The 20016-nt window shown below is 40.3% G+C and overlaps 1 protein-coding gene across 3 annotated transcripts in view; it reads right to left on the bottom strand.

Moving 5' to 3' along the window:
- Positions 1 to 20016, bottom strand: part of TRAPPC9 (trafficking protein particle complex subunit 9) — a 310144-nt gene that overhangs the window by 162159 nt on the left and 127969 nt on the right. For 2 of the 3 annotated variants that reach the window (XM_044452875.1, XM_044452874.1), the window contains exons 20-21: positions 14750 to 14903; positions 10090 to 10180 (exon numbers count right to left, since the gene is read on the bottom strand). In XM_044452875.1, coding sequence (XP_044308810.1) covers positions 10090 to 10180; positions 14750 to 14903 — 245 coding nt within the window. Of the gene's footprint in view, positions 1 to 9357; positions 9384 to 10089; positions 10181 to 14749; positions 14904 to 20016 lie in introns of those variants that run through there. The other variant, XM_044452876.1, reaches the window with a different exon arrangement.

Here is a 20016-nt window from a genome sequence, read left to right as displayed (position 1 = left end):
AGAACCCTTGCAGGCTTCCACTGCACTTCGATAAGGTCAAGCTACAAGACAGGAGTTGTTTACAGGAGAGAAGCAGAGGGGGAAAATCTTACTCCAGGGAGCTCATTTGCTGACACTAACCAGTAACGACAGGTAGAAGTGATGGCTATATTTTAATCTATTCCAAGTTACTCCTGGACTTCCCAAAGGCCTAATCCTTAGACGCAGGCACTTGAGATGAGCTCAGATTGAAATACGTAAAGATCTTGGCTGTGGTCCAGAGAGTCTATTTCCATTCCTGCAAGAATGTCCTTTTCTTGCCCCGTCCCATGACAGCAGTTCCTTATCTTGTTTTGAGGCAAACTGCCAGAGAGCTTCAGCTGTGGGTAGTATAGAAATGAAACAAATAATAAAATACAGGAATAATAATTTTGTGTCTGAGGCTGATTTTGAAAATGAGTGTGAGTTGGGGGGAAGAGGGCTATTAGGCAGACTTGAATTGGCTTGCCATATGGAATGCAAAATTGTTTGAGCGTGAGTAAAACCTAAAAGGAAATGTCTGAGACCATGTGGCACTCTGGACTGGGTGCTAAGGGATCTTTACTGGGCACTGTTGGGTTTTTGCTATCCATAAAATTCCCAAGTTAAGCACAGTAAGAATCCATCTAAGTATAAGTCTTGGGAAACAAACCATCCAATGACCGTTTTCATGCCTTTGGGTCAGCCCACACAATTCAAATCACTAATAACATACATCATAACATGAACAGTAGGGTGCTTTGGGTTTGAAGCCAGGAAGGACTGAAGTGTACAGTTCCGGAGTACACTGATCCGTATCTATACATCCCAAGTGTTTTCATTCACTTTACAAAGTCCACTACAGAAAAGCCAACTTTTTATTGCTCTTCTAGACTTTCATCTATTATTGGTTTATCCTACCTGTTAAAAGTTGTCTTTTACATCTGATCTGCATTCCACGGTTGAGACACACCCTGCACTGTATCTTATCTTTCTTTGTTCACCTGAATTGTCCATTGCTTCTAAATGAACTTTCTGTATTAAAACTATGCAGGAATTGCAGCAACTAGAAAACTCACAAACCTCTCACAAACTTGATTATACTTCTGAATTGTTGCATTTTCATTCTTTCCCCTGAATCCTTCCAGTCCATTTTTGCCCTATTTTTTGTCTTCTGCCTGTATCAAGACTTAAAAGAACTAATGGACACAAGGAAGTGTACAACCTGCAGCCTTCCAATAAAAAACCACTGAAGGAATAAGATATGGTGGGGATTAAGCAGGTCCCTTTGTCTTTAGAGCAGTTTCTCATGGCTGCTCCACACACTTTTTAATGGTGTGCAAATCACATCAGCTGAACCTTTTCATGTGGATAGTAAAGCACAGAGCTGAACCAAGAAGGAATGCTATTCAATACCCTTTTCATGTTACTGCAAAAGCTCCACCTGTGCTTTTTTGGCATCCCTGCCCAGGCCTAAGCCTATAGAGAGGTTTGCATCAGGAGCTTCCTGGCAGCAAGTGAAGGATTAAGTTACCAGCTTGATGGCCTTATCCTCTGTGGAGTAAAAATGGAGCCCTGACCCTGACACAACTGATGGTCCTGAGAAGGACTAACATAGGAACAAATATATACATACACAACGTATTTGTGAATCTGCCCTTTGTGTTGTTGTTATTTCTATGTAACCCATTAGTTGAAGATTAGGGTCAGATATTTTAGCATGGTTTGCCACTTAAATATCTACCACAGGCTAGGCGGGACCTTTCTGAAAGCTTCACACCCTATTGTGGATGTGATTAGACTCATCTTTTGTCAATGATGCTTCAGAACTTGTAGACAGAGTAACCTATCCGCTATGCAGTAGTCACATGTGTTTCTGAGAGGGAAGGAATGTATTTAGAAGGTGTGATAGATGTGTCATATTAGTGTGCATTGTAGGATAATTTGTAAAATGGGATATCACAGTTATGGCACAATAATAACCAAAAGGTGCGAACAACTCCCAATTAGAACAACTCCCAATTGTTCTGTAAGATTGTAAGATGGTCCCTTTAATCACATTGTTTTTGCTTTGAGAGTCAGTGTAACAGCAGCGCTACACAGATAAGGTACTGAGCAGAGAAGGGTGGCTGGCATGGAATTAAACTGCTGCCAGGCAACATAAGGTGGGAGGGAGTGACTTGTGCTGAGTTTTCGTTTTCCATCCATTGTACAATCTCTTTGCAGTAGCCAGACAGTCTTGAGGACTGAGCAGCATTGCAAATCATGCTCCTTTCTATTCATATGCTAGGCCAAAACATTGTTTATCCTACTCATGAGCTGCATATTTGTGTCAAGGCCTGGCTTGGTAAGCATTCCTAAACCATACTTCATTATCTGGTGTCTGTTCAGACATGGTGACAAGTCATGGCCCACTGTTATGTCATCACTGTGCATGTTGTTTCTCCCCCTGTTCCTTGCAGAAAAATGAGTAAAATGATTTATCCAAGAGCAGTTACACCATGTCATATAATCTTTGCAATGATATACATTTATGAGAATTTGAAACAAGTGTAAACTCCAGTTTTGCAATGCCAAAGCTTATGAATTCATGTCAGCTCTCATCTGCAAGAGCAGAGAAAACCTCAGAACAATAGGCAGTTGGCGGACATAGAGCAATTTGATTAGCATTCTCAGCCATTTAAACGATACAGCTCAAATAATTATGCTTCTGATCTTCAGGAGTAATTTCCACAGGTAGAACTTGAAATGGTGCATAAAATTAGCCCATCCTGCCATTTTGTAAACAGAATGTTCCTCTGAGAGGAGAACAGCTCTGAACAGAAGCAACTTATGTTATCCAATTAGGAGAAATATGGTTATTTATTCAGCACTATTCCAGCAGCCCACTATCTGTATTGTCCTGGTTGAAGATATTTTGGACTAGGAACGTAATTTTAAAAGCAGTTCAAAATAAAGGTTTACAATATACTACGTCTATAACTTATTCAGAAACATAAACTGCTAACCAGATTGCTGGTTTGCACTTAAGTAAATGAGAAAGAGCAGGTTTGTGCAGATAATAGCTGGTCACTGGTCATGTGACTCAAATCACATGACCACCTGTGCCTAGTCAGCCACTCACAGGATCTGGTACAAAGATCCTAGAGAAAGATAAAGCAGCAGCCTGGGTCCTCATGCTGGAGCCAGAATGTGACAAAGGCCCTGGTGTCACACAGGCATGAGTTGTAGAGCACAAGGAGTGGGGATCTGCATATTCAGTGACTGGCTGAGGTTTGCCATGTCATGCAAATTTAGCAGCCATGGTCTCTGGGAGGGTTAAACAACCCTCCTACAACCCAACAACATTCCATGAGTGATGCATAGCCCATGTGTCCCGGGAGTGCATGACAAAGCTCTGCACCAAATATTCAGAATGTTCAACTGGCACATGCTGCAATCTACTGTTGTCTGTGCTGAGCTATTCAATTGTGCAAATGGGTCTTTCATTTTCTACTACAGTTAAATAGTTATCACTCAGTGGCTGAGTTATCGCAATATATTTATCAGAATTTATGGGGTTTCTTATCCTTTCCTGATCTGTTTTTCAAAACTGCTTGCATCTCCCAGGAATCATGAACCTTGCGTTATTGCTCTCGGCTTCTGTCCACAGAGCTTTTGTGACGTCAGTCAAAATATTATATCTTTGCTTTCCGCAAGAAAGACCTTTTCATTATACTTAACTTTCACAACAGCTTGCTTCTACACAATGTATTAAATTCCAAGATCTTTTCCTAATGTTGCCATTGCTGTCTTGATCTTTTACAAATTGCATATTCATTTCTGTGCCTTTGTTACATGAGCACATAACTATAGATATAAACCTATTAGCATTTTTATTATTTTATTATTCATTGCAACATTAAATTCCTATTATCAGCCTCTCAATAAATACTAAGAATTATTACAAATACATCCCAAACCTGAGATGCTATCTCAAAACACGCAAGAACCCTAAGCTAAAATTAATGAAATAAAGATGAAACGCTAGACTCTAGCTCAGTGGTGGCAAACCTATGGCATGTGTGCCACAGCAGGCACGCAGAGCCCTCTCTGTCGGCACGTGAGCCAAGTCGCCCCAGCAGCCGAGCATCAGATAACAGAGCACATAGGGGCCATGCGCATGCTCGGAAAGGAGTAGTGGCACCAGGCAATGATCTCACGAGCCACAACTCATAGCTGTGACTTGTCCAAGCTTTCGCATGGCGGGTCAGTGCATTACCAAGGATATATACATATATATATTTGCTTGGACTGGCTATGAGTTGTTTTTTTCTAAACTAAAACCTCAGTATTCAGGTTTTACTGCAGTGTTGGCACTTTGTGATAAATAAGTGGGTTTTGGGTTGCAGTTTGCGCACTCGGTCTCTAAAAGATTCGCCATCACTGCTCTAGCTGATCTGAAGTGTGTCACAGGGTGGCATCAACTGACAGTGGCATTTTAAAGATGTCCTTGGCATCTGATAGAATCCCTGCACATTTTCTCTAGATCAGGATGTGGTATAGGAGTTACACTGCAATTGCTTGTAAACTGCAGAGGTTTTGAAATGGCTAGTTGGGTGGGGGAGGTTGTGGTGGGTGTGGTTTACCTGGATTTTGGCAGTGCCTTTGACAATGTCCCACATGATATCCTGGTTGAGGAACTGATGAGCTCTGGAATAGACTGATGCACTGTCCAATGGATTAGGGCATGGTTGATGGACCGCAAGCAGGGGGTAACTGTTGGTGGGGTGTCATCAGGATGGCAGCCAGTGATGAGCAGAGTCTTCCAGGGCTCAGTTCTGGGACCGATTCTATTTGACCTTTCTATCAATGACCTGGAGATCATTGGTAACCAGTCTGCTGACCAAATTTACAGACAACACCAAAGTGGGAGCAGTGGTCACAATGGAGGAGCAGGCACTCCAGATCCAAAAGGATGTGGACAGACTGTGGAAGTGGGCTGGGACAACAGGATGGCATTCAGTACAGTTAAGTGCAAACTCTTGCATTTGGGAATCAGGAATAAGTGCCACAGATACAGGATGGAGGACAAGTGGCTGAAGAGCGGCACCTGTGAAAGGGATCTCAGGGTACTTGTCGACAGCAGGCTAAACATGAGCCAGCAGTGTGACATGGCAGTTAAGAGGGCAAATGGCACACACTTCTGATGTACAGCCAGAAGTGTGGTTAAGAGTAAGAGAGGTGCTGGGACCTCCCTATAACACTCTGGTGTGCCCATAACTGGAGTACTGTGTCCAGTTCTGGGCCCTACATTATAAAAGGGACATAGCAAGGTTGGAACCAGTTCAGAGCAGAGTCATAAATATGGTAGCTGGATTGAGGGAGGATGCCATATGAGTTGCAGAGATGGGGAACCATCCTAATGGTATTCTCTTGAAGAATGATGGATTCTGAAGTGCTCAAGGAGACTTTCTAGCCATTAGAGCTAATAATCCTGACAGAGCCCTTATTTAATGTGTAGAACTGGGTGTGAAGTTCCATAATTGGTCTTTGTTCTAAGCCACCCAGAGAGCATTGGCTATGGGTGGTACAAAATGAAATAAATAATAACAGTAACACTAATAACACAGGACTAAATTCTCACATCTAGTGAAACATTTAGACTGGAATCCCCCATAAAGCATAAAACAATGCTTTTTTGTAATTCACACATTTCAAAAACAATGTATTATGGTTTATGGGGGGTTCACAGACAGGTAGATGATACAGAAAGATCAGTTAAAGGACAAGTCTCAATGGGCATGATCCAGCACTGGGAATGCTCAAAGTAATTCTCTTAAGTGTCCAAAGAATCTTCAGAATGGATAGAAGAGTTTTCAAGTATCTATATGATCTTCTTTCCTTTCTTTGATTTTGTAAGTTACTTATATGAATAGAGAAGAAAAGTCACTATAAAATATATTTCGTAGGGCAAAAACATGTTCTTGCATATAAAGACTTTCTTTGGTTTTATTACTTATTTATTCATTGCTATAATATTCAATAACTGATAGTCTTTGTGAAGGGCACCAATAATATTTTATGGTTTATTTTGAGTATTATAGTGCTTATGTATATTAATATGTCTATTTCTACATTTAGGTCAGTTTCTAGAAATGAAATGAAACTTACAAATTCCAAAATGGGTTCTTGAAATATTAAGCAAGATTCTTCCCACATTACACATGATTTATTGCACATTTTAATAACTTAAGAGGGAGAACATATTACTGTAACAATGTAAAAATGTTCATATTGGCCCTCAGCATTTCTCTCTTCATTTTTTGCTTTTTTGTATTTTAATTCATTTATCATTCTTAACTTCTTTTTTCTTTCTGCATTTCTTTAACAAACAAGTACAAGCTAGTATAATTATTGAACAAGGTCTTTCTTTTTCTTTGAGGTAACAGAGGATGCCCTGTTAGAGCACGTAAAAATGTAGGGGAAGAGAAATATACAGAATGTCAGCCAATATGCAAAATTCTGTGCATCCATCTCTTCCATGATTTTATAAGAAACTGGCAGGAGAAACCTGAACTTTTTTTCTACTTAGTTCATAGATTTGATGTACAGGAACTGTTTACTCATGGCCCAGTGACGGAAACAGATCGCAAAGAATTGAAATGCAACATAAAAATAAATAAAAATAACGTATTGCATAAAGTGCCATAAAAACGGCACTAAGATAAACTCGTTATGCAGAAATAACATTTTCCCACAGAATATTTTATATCCCAGTTCAAAAACAAACTTACTTAAAAATAACTCAGAGCATCAAAAATAGATTACGGAGAGCAGATAAATATTCACCCCACCACACTTCTGGATAATCTCAGTGGTTTCATGCAAATAGCACAGGAGGTTAAATGGAGACTCCTGGCACACTTCAGCATAGCTACAGCAGGACTGAAACGCACTGCTTCGGACTACCTTCTGGATGAGGCTATCCAAACAGTCACAGAAGCATCCAGAACCATGCTTTCAAGCCCTAATGCAAATTAACATGAACACCCATGCATGGCCTTCTTTGTCAAAAATCATTCATCAGGGCAAACCAAGTTGTCTCAGTGCCAATCCTAGGCTGGAAATGAAGCCAAATTGGATCCCAATAACCAAATCTATACCAGAGTGCTTGGAGTTTCAAGGCAAGTGCCCATCCAGGCACTCTGCCTCAAAAAAGTCATTTCTGACCAGCTAATTTTGCAGTGCAACTCTGGACAAAGCAAAAGATTAACACATCGATATACACCGGGGTGGCCAGACCGAGGCTCACGAGCTGTCATGAGCACACGTTCTGGCAAGATGCCCAGGCACACACAAAGCTGACCTTTTTGGCAGGACTGACAGCTCCGACTCTGACGAGGAGATTATGAAGGGGTGTTGGCTGACCCTGGCAGGCCTGACCTGACAGCATGGACTCCAACAATGAAATGGTTGTTGTGACGGACGCAGCCCCGGCTGCTGTCCCAGTTTCTCTATGCCTGTTCAGGATGAGATTGTTTCAAGGCCAGCTGAGGGGCCCAGTCAGACTCCCCGTGGGAACGAAGAATGACAACAATCTGCTGAGGGAGGAGATTGGGGAGTCTCTTGGATGGACGACTCCAGCCTCCTGAGGAGGTGGACCCAAAAGAACATCGTCACAGCTGCAGGGTGGCCCAAATGGGGTCTCGGAGTGAAGAGACAAGCACAGGAGGGTTCATAAGCAAAGCTTTGGTTGAAGGGGGCAGTGAGGGGTCAACATTTGACTTTCTGTATGCTCAGAGGCTTCTGTGTATTACTGCAATGCACTTTACGTGGGGCTGCCCTTGAAGATGGTCTGGAAATTGCACTTGATCAGAATCGAGCAGCAAGGTTGATAATGGGTATGCCTCTCAGAAAGCACATTACCCCAGTGATCAGAGATTTTCATTGGCTATCAGTTGCTGCCCAAGCCCAGTTCAGGGTGCTTGTTACAGCATATAAAGCCCTAAACAGCTTAGGGCCCGGCTACCTGGAGGACCACCTCCTCCCATACAAACCTACCTGTCCCTTAAGATCAGACCAGGAGTCCCTTCTGTACGTGCCATCCCTAAGAGAGGTGAGGGGGGATGGCAAATAGATGAAGGGCCTGCTCGGTGGCTGCTCCCTGCCTCTGGAATAGCCTCCCCTGGGAAGTCCACCTGGCACCCTCTCTATTACAGTTTTGGCGCCAGGCAAAAACATCTCTTTTTAATATCTTTTTTAGTCATTGATCTGCCCCCCCCCCACCCGAACTGCTGCTTTGTTTGGTTATTATGGTTAGGTTTTAAATTTTGATAATTAAGTTTTATTTTTATTTCACATCTTATTTATCTTTATATATATACACTATACATGCCTTTATCTTTATGGTAAGCTGCCTTGAAACTACAGTAGTAGGTGGCATAAGGAAGGAAGGACAGATGGACGGACGGACGGACGGACGGACGGACAGGCGGAAGAGATGTGTACAAGAAGTGCTGAAGCATCTGCCCTGCTGGGGAGGGTACACCTCGCTCACAACACGAGCCACATGTGGCTCTTTGACTTTATTTTGCAGCTTGCAGGGGCGCTGCAAAAGCCTGACACAACTACTTATCTGAGCAGCCAAGCCAGCACTGAAAAGGGGCTGCAAAAGCTGAGACTCCTGCTGAGATAGCCAATTGCGGTGCTTCAGTGAAGTGACTTCAGCTCTGAGCCTCAACCGATGGAGGCTCAACCAGCAGCTGAGGCGGGCACAAAACCCTCCAGGGAAAAGAGGCACAGATCTATGGCTGTGATAACCAGTCACAGCTGCACGTCAATCATCTCACTTCTGCTCTGAGCCTCGAACAGCAGTCCAGGCAGCATGTGCAAGAGTCCTGCAGAGAACGAGTCAGCCTTTTCCGTCCCCACTACCATCATAAAGCAGCAACTAGCCTGATATTTGTAACAAAGTCTGTTTGGTCTTTCATGAATAAATAAATAGTTGTTCATGTCTTGTAGCTCTCAAACATCTGACATTTATCATCTGTGGTTCTTCCTTTAAGCAAGTTTGACCATCCCGATATATACTACTTTTTGATGCCTTGACTGAAATCAAAAGATACCATTAAATGTGTGTATTTGGTTGAACAAGGGAAAAGGAATGTGTAATATTCTTTCTACAAGGTATTTTTTTCAGTTAAATTTTAGCTCTCCAGGCCATTTTCCCCATCTGCAAGAGGGGAAGACAATGCCTAACCAGAGCCCCCCTCTCACACGAACATGAACACACTTCAAGAAGGTGTTAGGTTTAACTTTGATTTTCCATTTGCAGATTTTCCTACATATATCATAGTGTAAATGTACCCACCTTCACTCCATGAAGATAATTCTTCATATGTTGACTGCCCATAAAGAAATCAAATAAAATCCACTCTAATACATAGCGGAGAATATGCTTTATCATGCATCAGAAGAAATGTTACAGATAAATTATTAAACCATAAAGTGCTGGCAGAGTCCCATACAACATGCAAGAGTTATGCGTTTTATTAAGTAATTAATAGCTTTTTTATTTTTGGCAAGACTATATCCATACTCTATTAGAGCACACAGCAAAGTTATCATCCAACATGAGCATTTGGTTTTGAGGAAAATATATTTTGATTCATTTTCATTTCAATACTGCCTAGCAGCTAAAATTTTATGGGTAGTTCATAAAAATCCATAATTTAAAAAACAACATACAACATCTTAAACATAATTTCAAATCATTACAATAAAATACCTGATAAAACAAATGACATTTAAACCACACCAAATAGCATCAAATGCCCAAGAGCAGGGGACAGTTTTAAACTGGCACTGAAAAAATCAATGTCTAACTTAGATGATTTTTCATGGCCTATATATCCTAAACACTGGAGGAAAGGTCTCATACTAACTCAATTGGCTTCAGTGTTTTTTAGCAAACAGTCGGAAATGAAAGCTGCATGCAGCACTAGGCATTGTACAAAATATGAAGAGGTTACCAAATGATTTTACACAGTATGTCCGTAAGACGCACCATATATGAAACCAAATTTTATATAACGATCCAACATTACTTACCCCACTGGAGAGGAGCCAGCTGTAGGTGCTCCAGGACTAGCTGATTGAGAACACCTTCAACGCTTGCTTCCCCTTCTCGTTTCAAAGAGGGGTAAGTTATAGTTAAGGAACACTGGAGAGAATACGGCTTGCTAAAAGAAAATATGCATGGACACAGCTTGAGAGGAAACGGTTAGAAAGAGCTGGGGGCATTAATGTGGAATAAAAAGAATTATAAGTACTGCAGAGATAATGGCACCATGTAGACGTACAACAAGCCACTGTGGCTATCACCCATGGTGGGTTTGCTATATTCATGAAATAACCACAATGAGTCTCACAAACGATTGGGTTCTTCGTAGGTACTTTGCTCCATCCCTCCATCTCCCTCCATGATGGACAAGAGGAAGTCTATCGTCTGAGCCAAGTGATACAGATGAAATTGATTTAGAGGGTGTTGGACCACTGGCCCATCTAGACAGCACGATGCAGTTCAACTGTCAGCGGCTTTAGAATGCTATCTCAGCACTGCTGTTTGAGATCCTTCTTTAACTGGTGCCTGAGCTGGATCTGCCTTCCAGGCATACTGTAGTCCTTCAAGAAGTACCACTTGCTAATGGTTTCAGATCAAGGCAGCCTGCTGTTTACATAACTCTCTTCAATTTTTCCAGCTGATAACATTACTATCACAAGCTGTAAACAAGATCATTTTACTTTCAAATATTATGTCAACCTACAAACAAGCAAAATCCACTTTTCTACGTGTACACGGAAGCAGACACTAAGCATGCAAATACTGGATTATATTTACGGCACATGTCTGTGGCTGGTAGATGCTGTCTGCTCTGCCACTGGAAAAGGCAGTCCCTGCTGCAAATTTGGAAGAGCCTTCTGAAGAGGCAACAGGGATTCCACCTTCAGAGGACCCCTTGCCCCACCTTTGCAGCAGGCGTACTGCTTTCTGCACTGGCTCTAGTGCCAAAGATGGAAGACCATCTTCAGGGAAGATCGTAGGGAGGAGAGGATCAAGGCACCACTGTCATCCAATGGATCCTGCCAGTGTCTCATCCTTGCATGGAGGAAGAAGATATTTAAACAACCCAAAACAACTTGGTACTTCGGAGGGTGCCAGGGGCACAGAGGTAATCTTAGCCTCTATACTTTTCCTGCCCTGCATCCGATGCCCGTAGTCTTCCAAGTTTGAAGGGTTATGGGCAACCCCATAGACAGGCACCCTTAAATAATGAGTAAGAAGGCTGATGATATATTTAGGATAAAATTCAATGAAAAAAGAATCCACTGGTTTCCAACATACTAGACTGGTAACAACATTTACTTAGAGATACTGTATAAATAAATAAAATAATATTTTGTTTTGAAAAGCTGGGACAAGTTCCATCCAACCCCATCCTGCAATAATTCTTAAATCCTTTAATTGTGCCCACTTTGACCTCAGGCACTTTTTAATGAAGATGTATTTCTTTCTGTCTCAATTGTCATTTCTCATGTGAATAAATACAGGTGAATGAATGCATTCCAGTGCTACTTCAGCATAATTAAATCAACACAATTTCATAAACAGAAATTATAAATTGTAATTGATTAAAATGATTAATGAACACATTCCATTTGCAGTAAGAACTTTTGGACTATGGATTATCGAGGAATATTTGTCCTCCTAAGAATATATGCTTGGGGGGTTTTTTGGACTACCTTCTCTTTCCTGTACTGATACCATTTACTCACCAAGCTGGTTGATTTTAACTGTAAATTCCCCACCTCACACACACATCTTTTCAGCTTAAAGTCAAATAATCACAATTAGAGCCACTATGGTGCTTAGAGGGTTGGACTGGAACCTGGGAGATCTAAATTCTAGTTTTTCCTTGGTGATGAAGCTCACTAGATGAATTCAGGCCAAACAGTCACTAACAGTTTAACCTACTTCACAAGATTGTTGCTTTGAGAATAAATTAGAGTGGAGGAGGACAATGTAAACTGTCTTAAGTTCCTCACAAGAAGAAAAAGGGTGGGATATAAATGCAATGTAGGAATAATACAGTTGCCTACACTACCGAATAATTATTAATATACATTAAAGATGAGTTTCAACATTTCATCATGACTCTCATATTTATCAAGCTTTCCTTCATAAGCTTTCAGTTAAACCACATCCACCAGTAACTTTACTATGTTCCTTTCTACTGTTCTCTTTTGCCATGGAGAAGTCAGTGGTTGCTCATTTCACACCTACAGTCAGGGTGTTCTCTGGGTATGGTGCAGAAGTGGACAAGGAAGAAAAAGAAAGCAGTGGGCCACTTTGGTGCTGGTTCTGAAATCTGTATTTAATTTAAATACAGATTTATTTTATTATATTTTATTATTTTAAATTAAATACAAATTTGCATACCTCTAGGGGCTGACACTTTCATGTAGTATAACTACTTTTCATTTTACAGATAAAGCTAAAAGCATAGGGAAAGATAGACACTGAAATGGAGTTATCAGGTGCATGATACAGCCATTTATCTCAACACATTTTTTTCTAACTTGCTTCAATTACTTTTCTCCTTTTACAATCTGAATGCAAGTGCTTTCCATTTCTAAATACCTAAGAGCCATTTTGCCTGCCAATATCGCTCTTCAAGTTGCCAAATTGCCCCCAGAATAGCACTTATTTTGAATAACCTACTAAATATTTAGGAAATATTAATAAAAGGCGCAGGCTGAAAAATATTACCCAGTCTAAAAATTCTTTGCCATCTGCTCAAATACTGAATAGCAGTAACATCATTGTGCTGTTTAGAAAACAGCAGATGCCAACAGCACATGCTTGTTGAAAAAATGAAGAAAAGGCCTTCCATTACTGGATTATTAAGAAAAACAATCAAAATCAATAGATAATGTTGTTTCAATAAAGAATAAAAATTAGTTACTTTTTAAAAATGGGTATGAAGATCTCCACATCTCTCCACCCTGTAGGAAGGAACTGGACACACTGGCCTGCTAAGCTAAGGACTCCTCTTTTCCATCAGCCAGAAGATCTGCATGCTATGAAATTTTACAGAATGATAATCGTTTGGTTTAAGTGAAAAAGGATTGTGGTCCATCCTTTTAGCTTTGAGCCAAGGACCTTAAGCAGACAGATAATATGCTCCTTTCAAAAGTATTTTAAGGAAAGGTTTTGAACATGAAAGCCCTCCAAAATGTCTTATACAAGACAGCTCTGTTCAGCTTTCCCAAATTCAAGAGTATGGATTCAGTCAATAACATCTCTGGTCTTCCCTTTTGTTTTCTGCCTCCAACATTCCCTAACATGATTATGTCTTCACAGTGAGTCTTGCCTGCTCATCATGTGTACAAATTATGATAGCCTTAGTTTCTTTCATTTTTGCTTCTAGGGAAAGCTCTGGCTTGATTTGATCTACGACCTACTTGTTTCTGTCCATCTAGGGTATTTGCAAAGCTCTCTCCCAGCACCATGTTTCGAACACATCAATCTCCTTCCTGTCAGCTGTCTTACCCCATACATTATGATTGGGAGTACAATTGTTTGGATGATCTTGACCTTGGTCTCCAGTGAAATGTTCTTACACTTGATGATCTTTTTAGATGCTACACTGCTGTTCTTACAAATCTCAGTCTTCTTTGAATTTCTTGGCAGCAGTCTCCCTTTGAACTGATAACTGAACAGAGGTATATGAAATCTTTCACAATATAGATTCTTCATTATTAACAGTGAAGATCTGTTATTTTTCTTTTCTGTTATTTTTCTGATATTTTTCTTAGTATTTAGCTGCAGTCTTGCAGTTTTACTTTCTTCTTGCATTTTCCTCTGGAGTCATTTCAAGTCATTGCAGCTTTCTGCCAATTATATGCTACCATTTGAATATCTTAAATTAGTGATGCATCATTTTTCACTCCGTCCTTGATTTTAATTCAGCTTTCCTTATCTTATGTTCTGCATACAGACCGAACAAATAGGGAGATAAAATATATCCTTGTCAGACATCTTCACCTATGAGAAACCATTATGTTCCTCTGTATTCTGTCCCAACTGCAGCTTCCTGACCATGAACAATACAGTTATTAAAAAGCACAGAAAATGTTTTGTACTTCGGAGATAAAGAAAGGGGGTGCTTCCAGCATCAAACCACTGCGGTCTGTTAGTTGGGCTGTCAAATCTTCCTTAAATGCCTCCGGATTCCACTGAAATACCTAAAGAAATTGTTAGTAGTTTTCCTCCCTCTTGAATCTCTGATGGAGTGTGGCTAGGAAATTGCTCCAACTGATATTTTGTTAAAAGGTATTTTGTTTATCATTTTCAAAAATCAGACCATCTCAGATCTCTGTGAGTTGATAAAATGTACAGAATGAATGTACAGAAACAACAGGCTGTGACAAAATAGGCATATATAGTAAATATCTAAATAAATAGAGCATGGGAATCCCGTTATACCTTGGAGTGTGCCCACTCAAAAAAAGTGACGATAATGCATTACACTGAATGTACTGTAAAATCTAAGTAAATTAAGAGTTAAAAGAATTCTATAATTACCTTAAGTGCTCTATTTCTAACCAACCTCCCTTTCAGATCACTTCATAAAAATTATTTAAATTAAAAGGTCACAGGCATGTTCAAGAGTATCTTGATAAGACAAATGCAATTCTGAAAGGATATAATTTTCCAGAAAATATCTAACTTGTTGTTGATCTCCAGACCTTTTGCCTGCTGTCTCTCTTCCTCCAGCTGCTTGGGGTTTGTGAATTGTGCTCTTTCACCAGGCGAGTCTGGGTAACTTTCGAAGCTGAACTTGTCAACTTGGATAGCCATGCTGTAGGTAAAACAGCAATAATTATGGCACAAGTTTAATGGAACAAAGTCTTATAGGTCACATGACAAATGTTCATCAAATCAGAACAGTAGCAGTTAACTGTAGCAGGATTAAGTTATGTAAGTCAAGAAACATGATTAAAAAACCACAATGTATGCTCCTGTCCTTAAATGTAATTAAAATAAATCTAGCTTTTGTAAATACAATATTTTTAAATAATATGTTGAAGGACACCTGTTGTAGGCCTATTCAGTATTTCTGTACTTCTTGAACAACATGCGTGGTTGACAAGGAATTACACCTTGAAAAAAAGTCATGCAAACACAATAAAATAATATTTGGCTACTAAAGCCAAGAAATTACAAGACACTTGCTCCTTGGGAGGAGAGATATGGTAAATCTAGACAGCATACTAAAAAGCAGCGACCTCATCCTGCCGACAAAAATGTGTATAGTCAAGGCTATGGTTTTCCCAGTTGCAATAGATGGCTGTGAAAGTAGGACCATAAGGAAGGCTGAGCACTGAAGAACTGAGGCCTTTGAATTGTGGTGCTGGAGGAGACTCCTGCGAGTCCCTTGGACCACAAGGTGATCAAACCGGTCAGTCCTACAGGAGATCAACCCTGACTGCTCTTTAGAAGGCCAGATCCTGAAGATGAAACTCAAGTACTTTGGCCACCTAATGAGAAGGAAGGACTCCCTGGAGAAGAGAGTTGATGGCAACAATTGATGGCAAGAGAAGAAGGGGACAGTGGAAGATGAGGTGGCCAGATGGAGTCACTGAAGCAGTTGGTGTGAGCTTAGGTGGACTTCGGGGGATGGTGGAGGACAGGAAGGCCTGGAGGAATGTTGCTCATGGGGTCACGATGGGTCGGGCACGACTTTGCGACTAGCACAGCATAAACCACAATGGTTACTTCTTGCTGTACCCATGTTTGAGCAAACAAGCAGCACAACAGAGAAGCGGGGCAAATGAGGGTCTAGAATGCACCTCCTTATGTCCTTATCCAGTCCTTTCACTTCACTTAGTCCAGCTACTTTATTTATTTCACTTGCATACTGGCCCATAGGTGGAGCTCTCTGGGCAATGGCTAAAAACAAATCAATAAAATACAATACAAGCACCATTAAATCAAAGCAACATACAATGAATTTGAAGAGTTTAGAGATGAAAGGAGACTAGGAAAGGTTTGCACAAATCTTCTAACTGCGGGTTGCATTTTTTGTGCAGATGTACCAATTCCTGTGTGCTCTGTCAAGCCCCAAGTTGCAGGGCCCCGCCTTGCCCGGGAAAGGATGATGCACTAGATGCTTTTACATGAGTGATGTCTAGAATTAATGGCTGCTATTGAAAGACATGTGTCTTTAATGCTCAAATGCAAAAATATGTTAAGGTATAATATAGATCTGAATATAAAAGCATTCCTTTAAACTCAATGATTAGTGTTCCCAGGAAATAATTAAGAGAACACTGAAGATTAATTAAAGAAAAAATTTCAGTGTACCAATTTGACACATCAAGCACAAGAATCTGATACTAAAATGTTACAGTGTGATATGGGCTTCATATATACTGATTATAAATTAAATATATTTTAAATGAATGAATCCCAAATGTACATATAGAACTGGAAGTTCCTGCAGTCACCTTATAGTTTCTTGAATTATATTTATTTTGCCTTAAAAAAAAACCCATCAGAATAAACATTTGGCCATTTAAAGAACCAAAATAAACATTCCCTAGACATGACTAACTGATCTGGCAAGAAGAATGTGAAACCTATGGGTTGCTTGCATGCTTTGAGTAGACCTTTTGAAATTAGGATTTTGTGAAATCTGTGACTGGAGTGGCTTGCAGCAGGGACAAGCCTTGGATGCTCTGTGTGTCTGTGTCTGTGTCTGTGTGAGCACATGTGTGCGTGCGCGCATGCATGTGCAGGTATGCCTCTTTCCTCCCTCTTCACAGCAGCCCTGACAAAAATAGCACCAGTGAGCTTTCCCAAACTTCTGGGCGTATACATTGGAATAGCAGAGAAAGCAACAATGGACTATAATAATGGTTTGCCACACAGATTGGGAATGAATGTTTTCGCTGTAATTGTTGGAGGAAGTACGCTTTAGGTAGACACGTAGAAAGAATGAATGAATGAATGAATGAATTCCAAGACATTGTGGGACACACATCACACATCACGTATCATTTGCAACTCATTCATACACTATCTGCCTAATCACTACTGTAGTACTTTGCTTTGTTCTACCTGGAAATACCATGTTCTATTTGGTAAACTTTTCATAGAAACTCTCACAGGTTAAGGTCACCATAATACCATGGCAATACTGGTAAGCCCCCAAACTTGTTTCCTGCCCTGCCTTTTCACTGACTAACATTCTTCTGGTAGTAGAAGCATTTCAGGTGGTGATGGGGGAGGATGTTGCAGAGATGCCAGGAAATGTCACATTCTTCCTGCCTCTGAGATCATTTTCCCAACCTGAAAATGATCTCAGCTGACTCCAACAGTTCCTTCAGCTCCGGATGCAAGGGGCAGGGAGTCAGATTCCCAGATCTGAGTAGTGCCTCCAGTCTTGAATCTGGAATTCTGAAATATCTTTAGATATGCCTAGGAGCAGCAGCAGTAATCCCTAAGGGTGCAATCCTATGTGTTGCGTCTTTGATGCTCATAATCCCAGAAATTGGAGGTTTATAAGGATCTTGTGCAGAATAGGGCAAGCGGTAGAGACCATTCCACCTTCCTGTACCTCCTGGCTGAATTTCTACTAGGAGGTCATTTATGGCTGCTTTGAGGCACTTCAGAGTGGGAGGAAAGGGACCTGCATAGGATACATACAATAGCATGGCTTCTACAGTCTCCTCCACTCCCTGCACTCTGAAATTCCCCCTTTATCCCTTCCCTGAAAAGCTTCAGCTCCCGACCCTGAAAAAGCAGTCACCGCAGCTCTTTCTGCGCAGGCTGCAAGTTGTGCAGGAGAGGAATTGGATTGCAGATTCCTGACTCTGAGACTGATGTCTTGTCTCTGGCCCTGGATATCAGACTCTGAAGTATCCCAGGGTTCCCCAGACAAATGCTACCTAAAAAAATAAATTTAGGCTGCAATCCTATATATGGTTACCAAAGTAAACTCTGCTGGAGTCAAGAGCATTTACTTCTTAGTAGACATATATAGAATCACACTGTTAGTCACTCTTTGCTCAGCTCTTCTGCTCAAAACCACATTGAGCAGCTTATGTGCCATTCTAATATTCAGTTAGAAACAGAGACATGGTGCTTAAGAAGGGTGTTCATTAAATATAACTCTTATTCATGAGTGGTTGTTACACAGCTGTTCTATGTAAATTAGCGTGTGAACAAAATAATTCAGGCAGCCCACAGGAGCCACCTCTACGTGGTTTCATAAAAGGAAGGTTAAAAGAGTGTGGTAATGTATGCAGAGAAAAATATATTCTTCCATTAATGTATCAAAGGTTCATTAATTTCACAAAATGTGCACTTACAGCTTACATATGTGAAACACTTTTGTTGAAAGATACGTTTAGCCCCAACATGGGCACTTCTAAAACTAGTGAACACACATCATACATATGCAGAGTTTAACAAGCTTACATTCTTGGAGGTGATAATGAAAGAGCAAATAAAAAAAAGTTCTTCCAGCATAAGTCTATCCTCAGAAGTCTGTCTGACTGAGTTTGGTGGAGAGTATTCTGAACTACTTAATTTATTAATTTATTTGTACTAAATTATCTGTCTCACATTTAAGCTCAAGGGCTCCTAAGCAGCTCATAAAGAAATTTTTTAAAAGTGTGATTGAACAATGCAGTTGTAAACCAATCTGTAGCCAGAAAAATGAAGTTAAAAATAAACTTATTCCATTGTTTCAGTTATCAGAAGCAATGGAATAGATATATACAGAGTGCCAGTGTGGTACAGTGGTTAGCAGTGCTGGGTTGGGACTCAGGTATGGGTTCAAGTACCCATACAGTCATGGAGTTCAGTGACTCTGGGCCAGTCACAGCCTCTCAGTCCAATCCACCTCACAGAATTGTTGTTATGAGCATAATGTTAGAGGAGGAGGCGATTATGTAAGCTACCCTGAATTCCTTGAAAAGGAAAAAGGTAGGATATTAAAGAAATTATTTAATTAAATTAATGTAAATATATAGAACAAATACTGTAACTATGCAAAAATATACACCAGTTTTCCGTCATTTTGAGTATTCACCAAGATCTGACTATTTTGGCAACAATAGGGATGGTAACACACACAAAAAAGAGATTATGGTAAGAAGAGGCTTGATTAAGAGTGCACATAAAGGGAAGATAAGGAGATCACCTGTCATCCTTGGCAAAATAAAGGACAGATATCTGTGCCTGAGCTTTGCAAATACCCTGGACTGAGAGAAAGATGAACAAGTGGGTCCTGGATCTAATCAAGCCAGAGTTTTCTCTGGAATCAAAAATGACAAAACTGAGGTTATCATATGTTGGACATGTCATGAGAAAGCAAGACTCACTGGAGAAGACAATTATGCTGGGGATAGCCAGCTGATGGCACATTAACAACATCTGTAGCCAAATAAATGTTTTCAGGAGGGGAATCTGAGGAACTCAGGCCAATAGTAAAGACAAAAAATGAAGTTCTCAATTTTACTGACAAACTGAACGTTAATAAATCGACAGATCCAGATGGTATCCATCCTGGAGTTCTTAAAATATCAAATGTGACACTGAGAATCATTTAGCAAAAATAAATAATATGTGTCCAAGAGCAGAACTTTATCAGAGGTCCAGCCAATGTAACACCACATTTGTTCCAGGTAAATGCTTTGAAAGCAGTACAATAAGATTAGTAAAAAAATAAAGAAGAACAAGCTCTGCTAAAACAGAATCAACATGGCTTCTGAAAGATAAATAATATCTCACTAATCTTTTAGAGTTCTCTGAGAGTGCCAGTAAAAGTGTGGGAAAATGTGATTCAGCAGATATTTTTTACTTGCACTTTCAAAGGGCTTTCAAGAAAATCTCTTATATAAAAGACTACCGATGAAATAAAGTCAGTGATGAAATAAAATGGGACATCCTCTTCTGGATAAGTG

Source organism: Varanus komodoensis, unplaced genomic scaffold (genome assembly GCF_004798865.1).
Source record: "Varanus komodoensis strain SLA01 unplaced genomic scaffold, ASM479886v1 scaffold75, whole genome shotgun sequence".
NCBI classification, from domain to species: Eukaryota; Metazoa; Chordata; class Lepidosauria; order Squamata; family Varanidae; genus Varanus; species Varanus komodoensis.
This window is presented reverse-complemented; position numbering and strand designations above follow the sequence as displayed.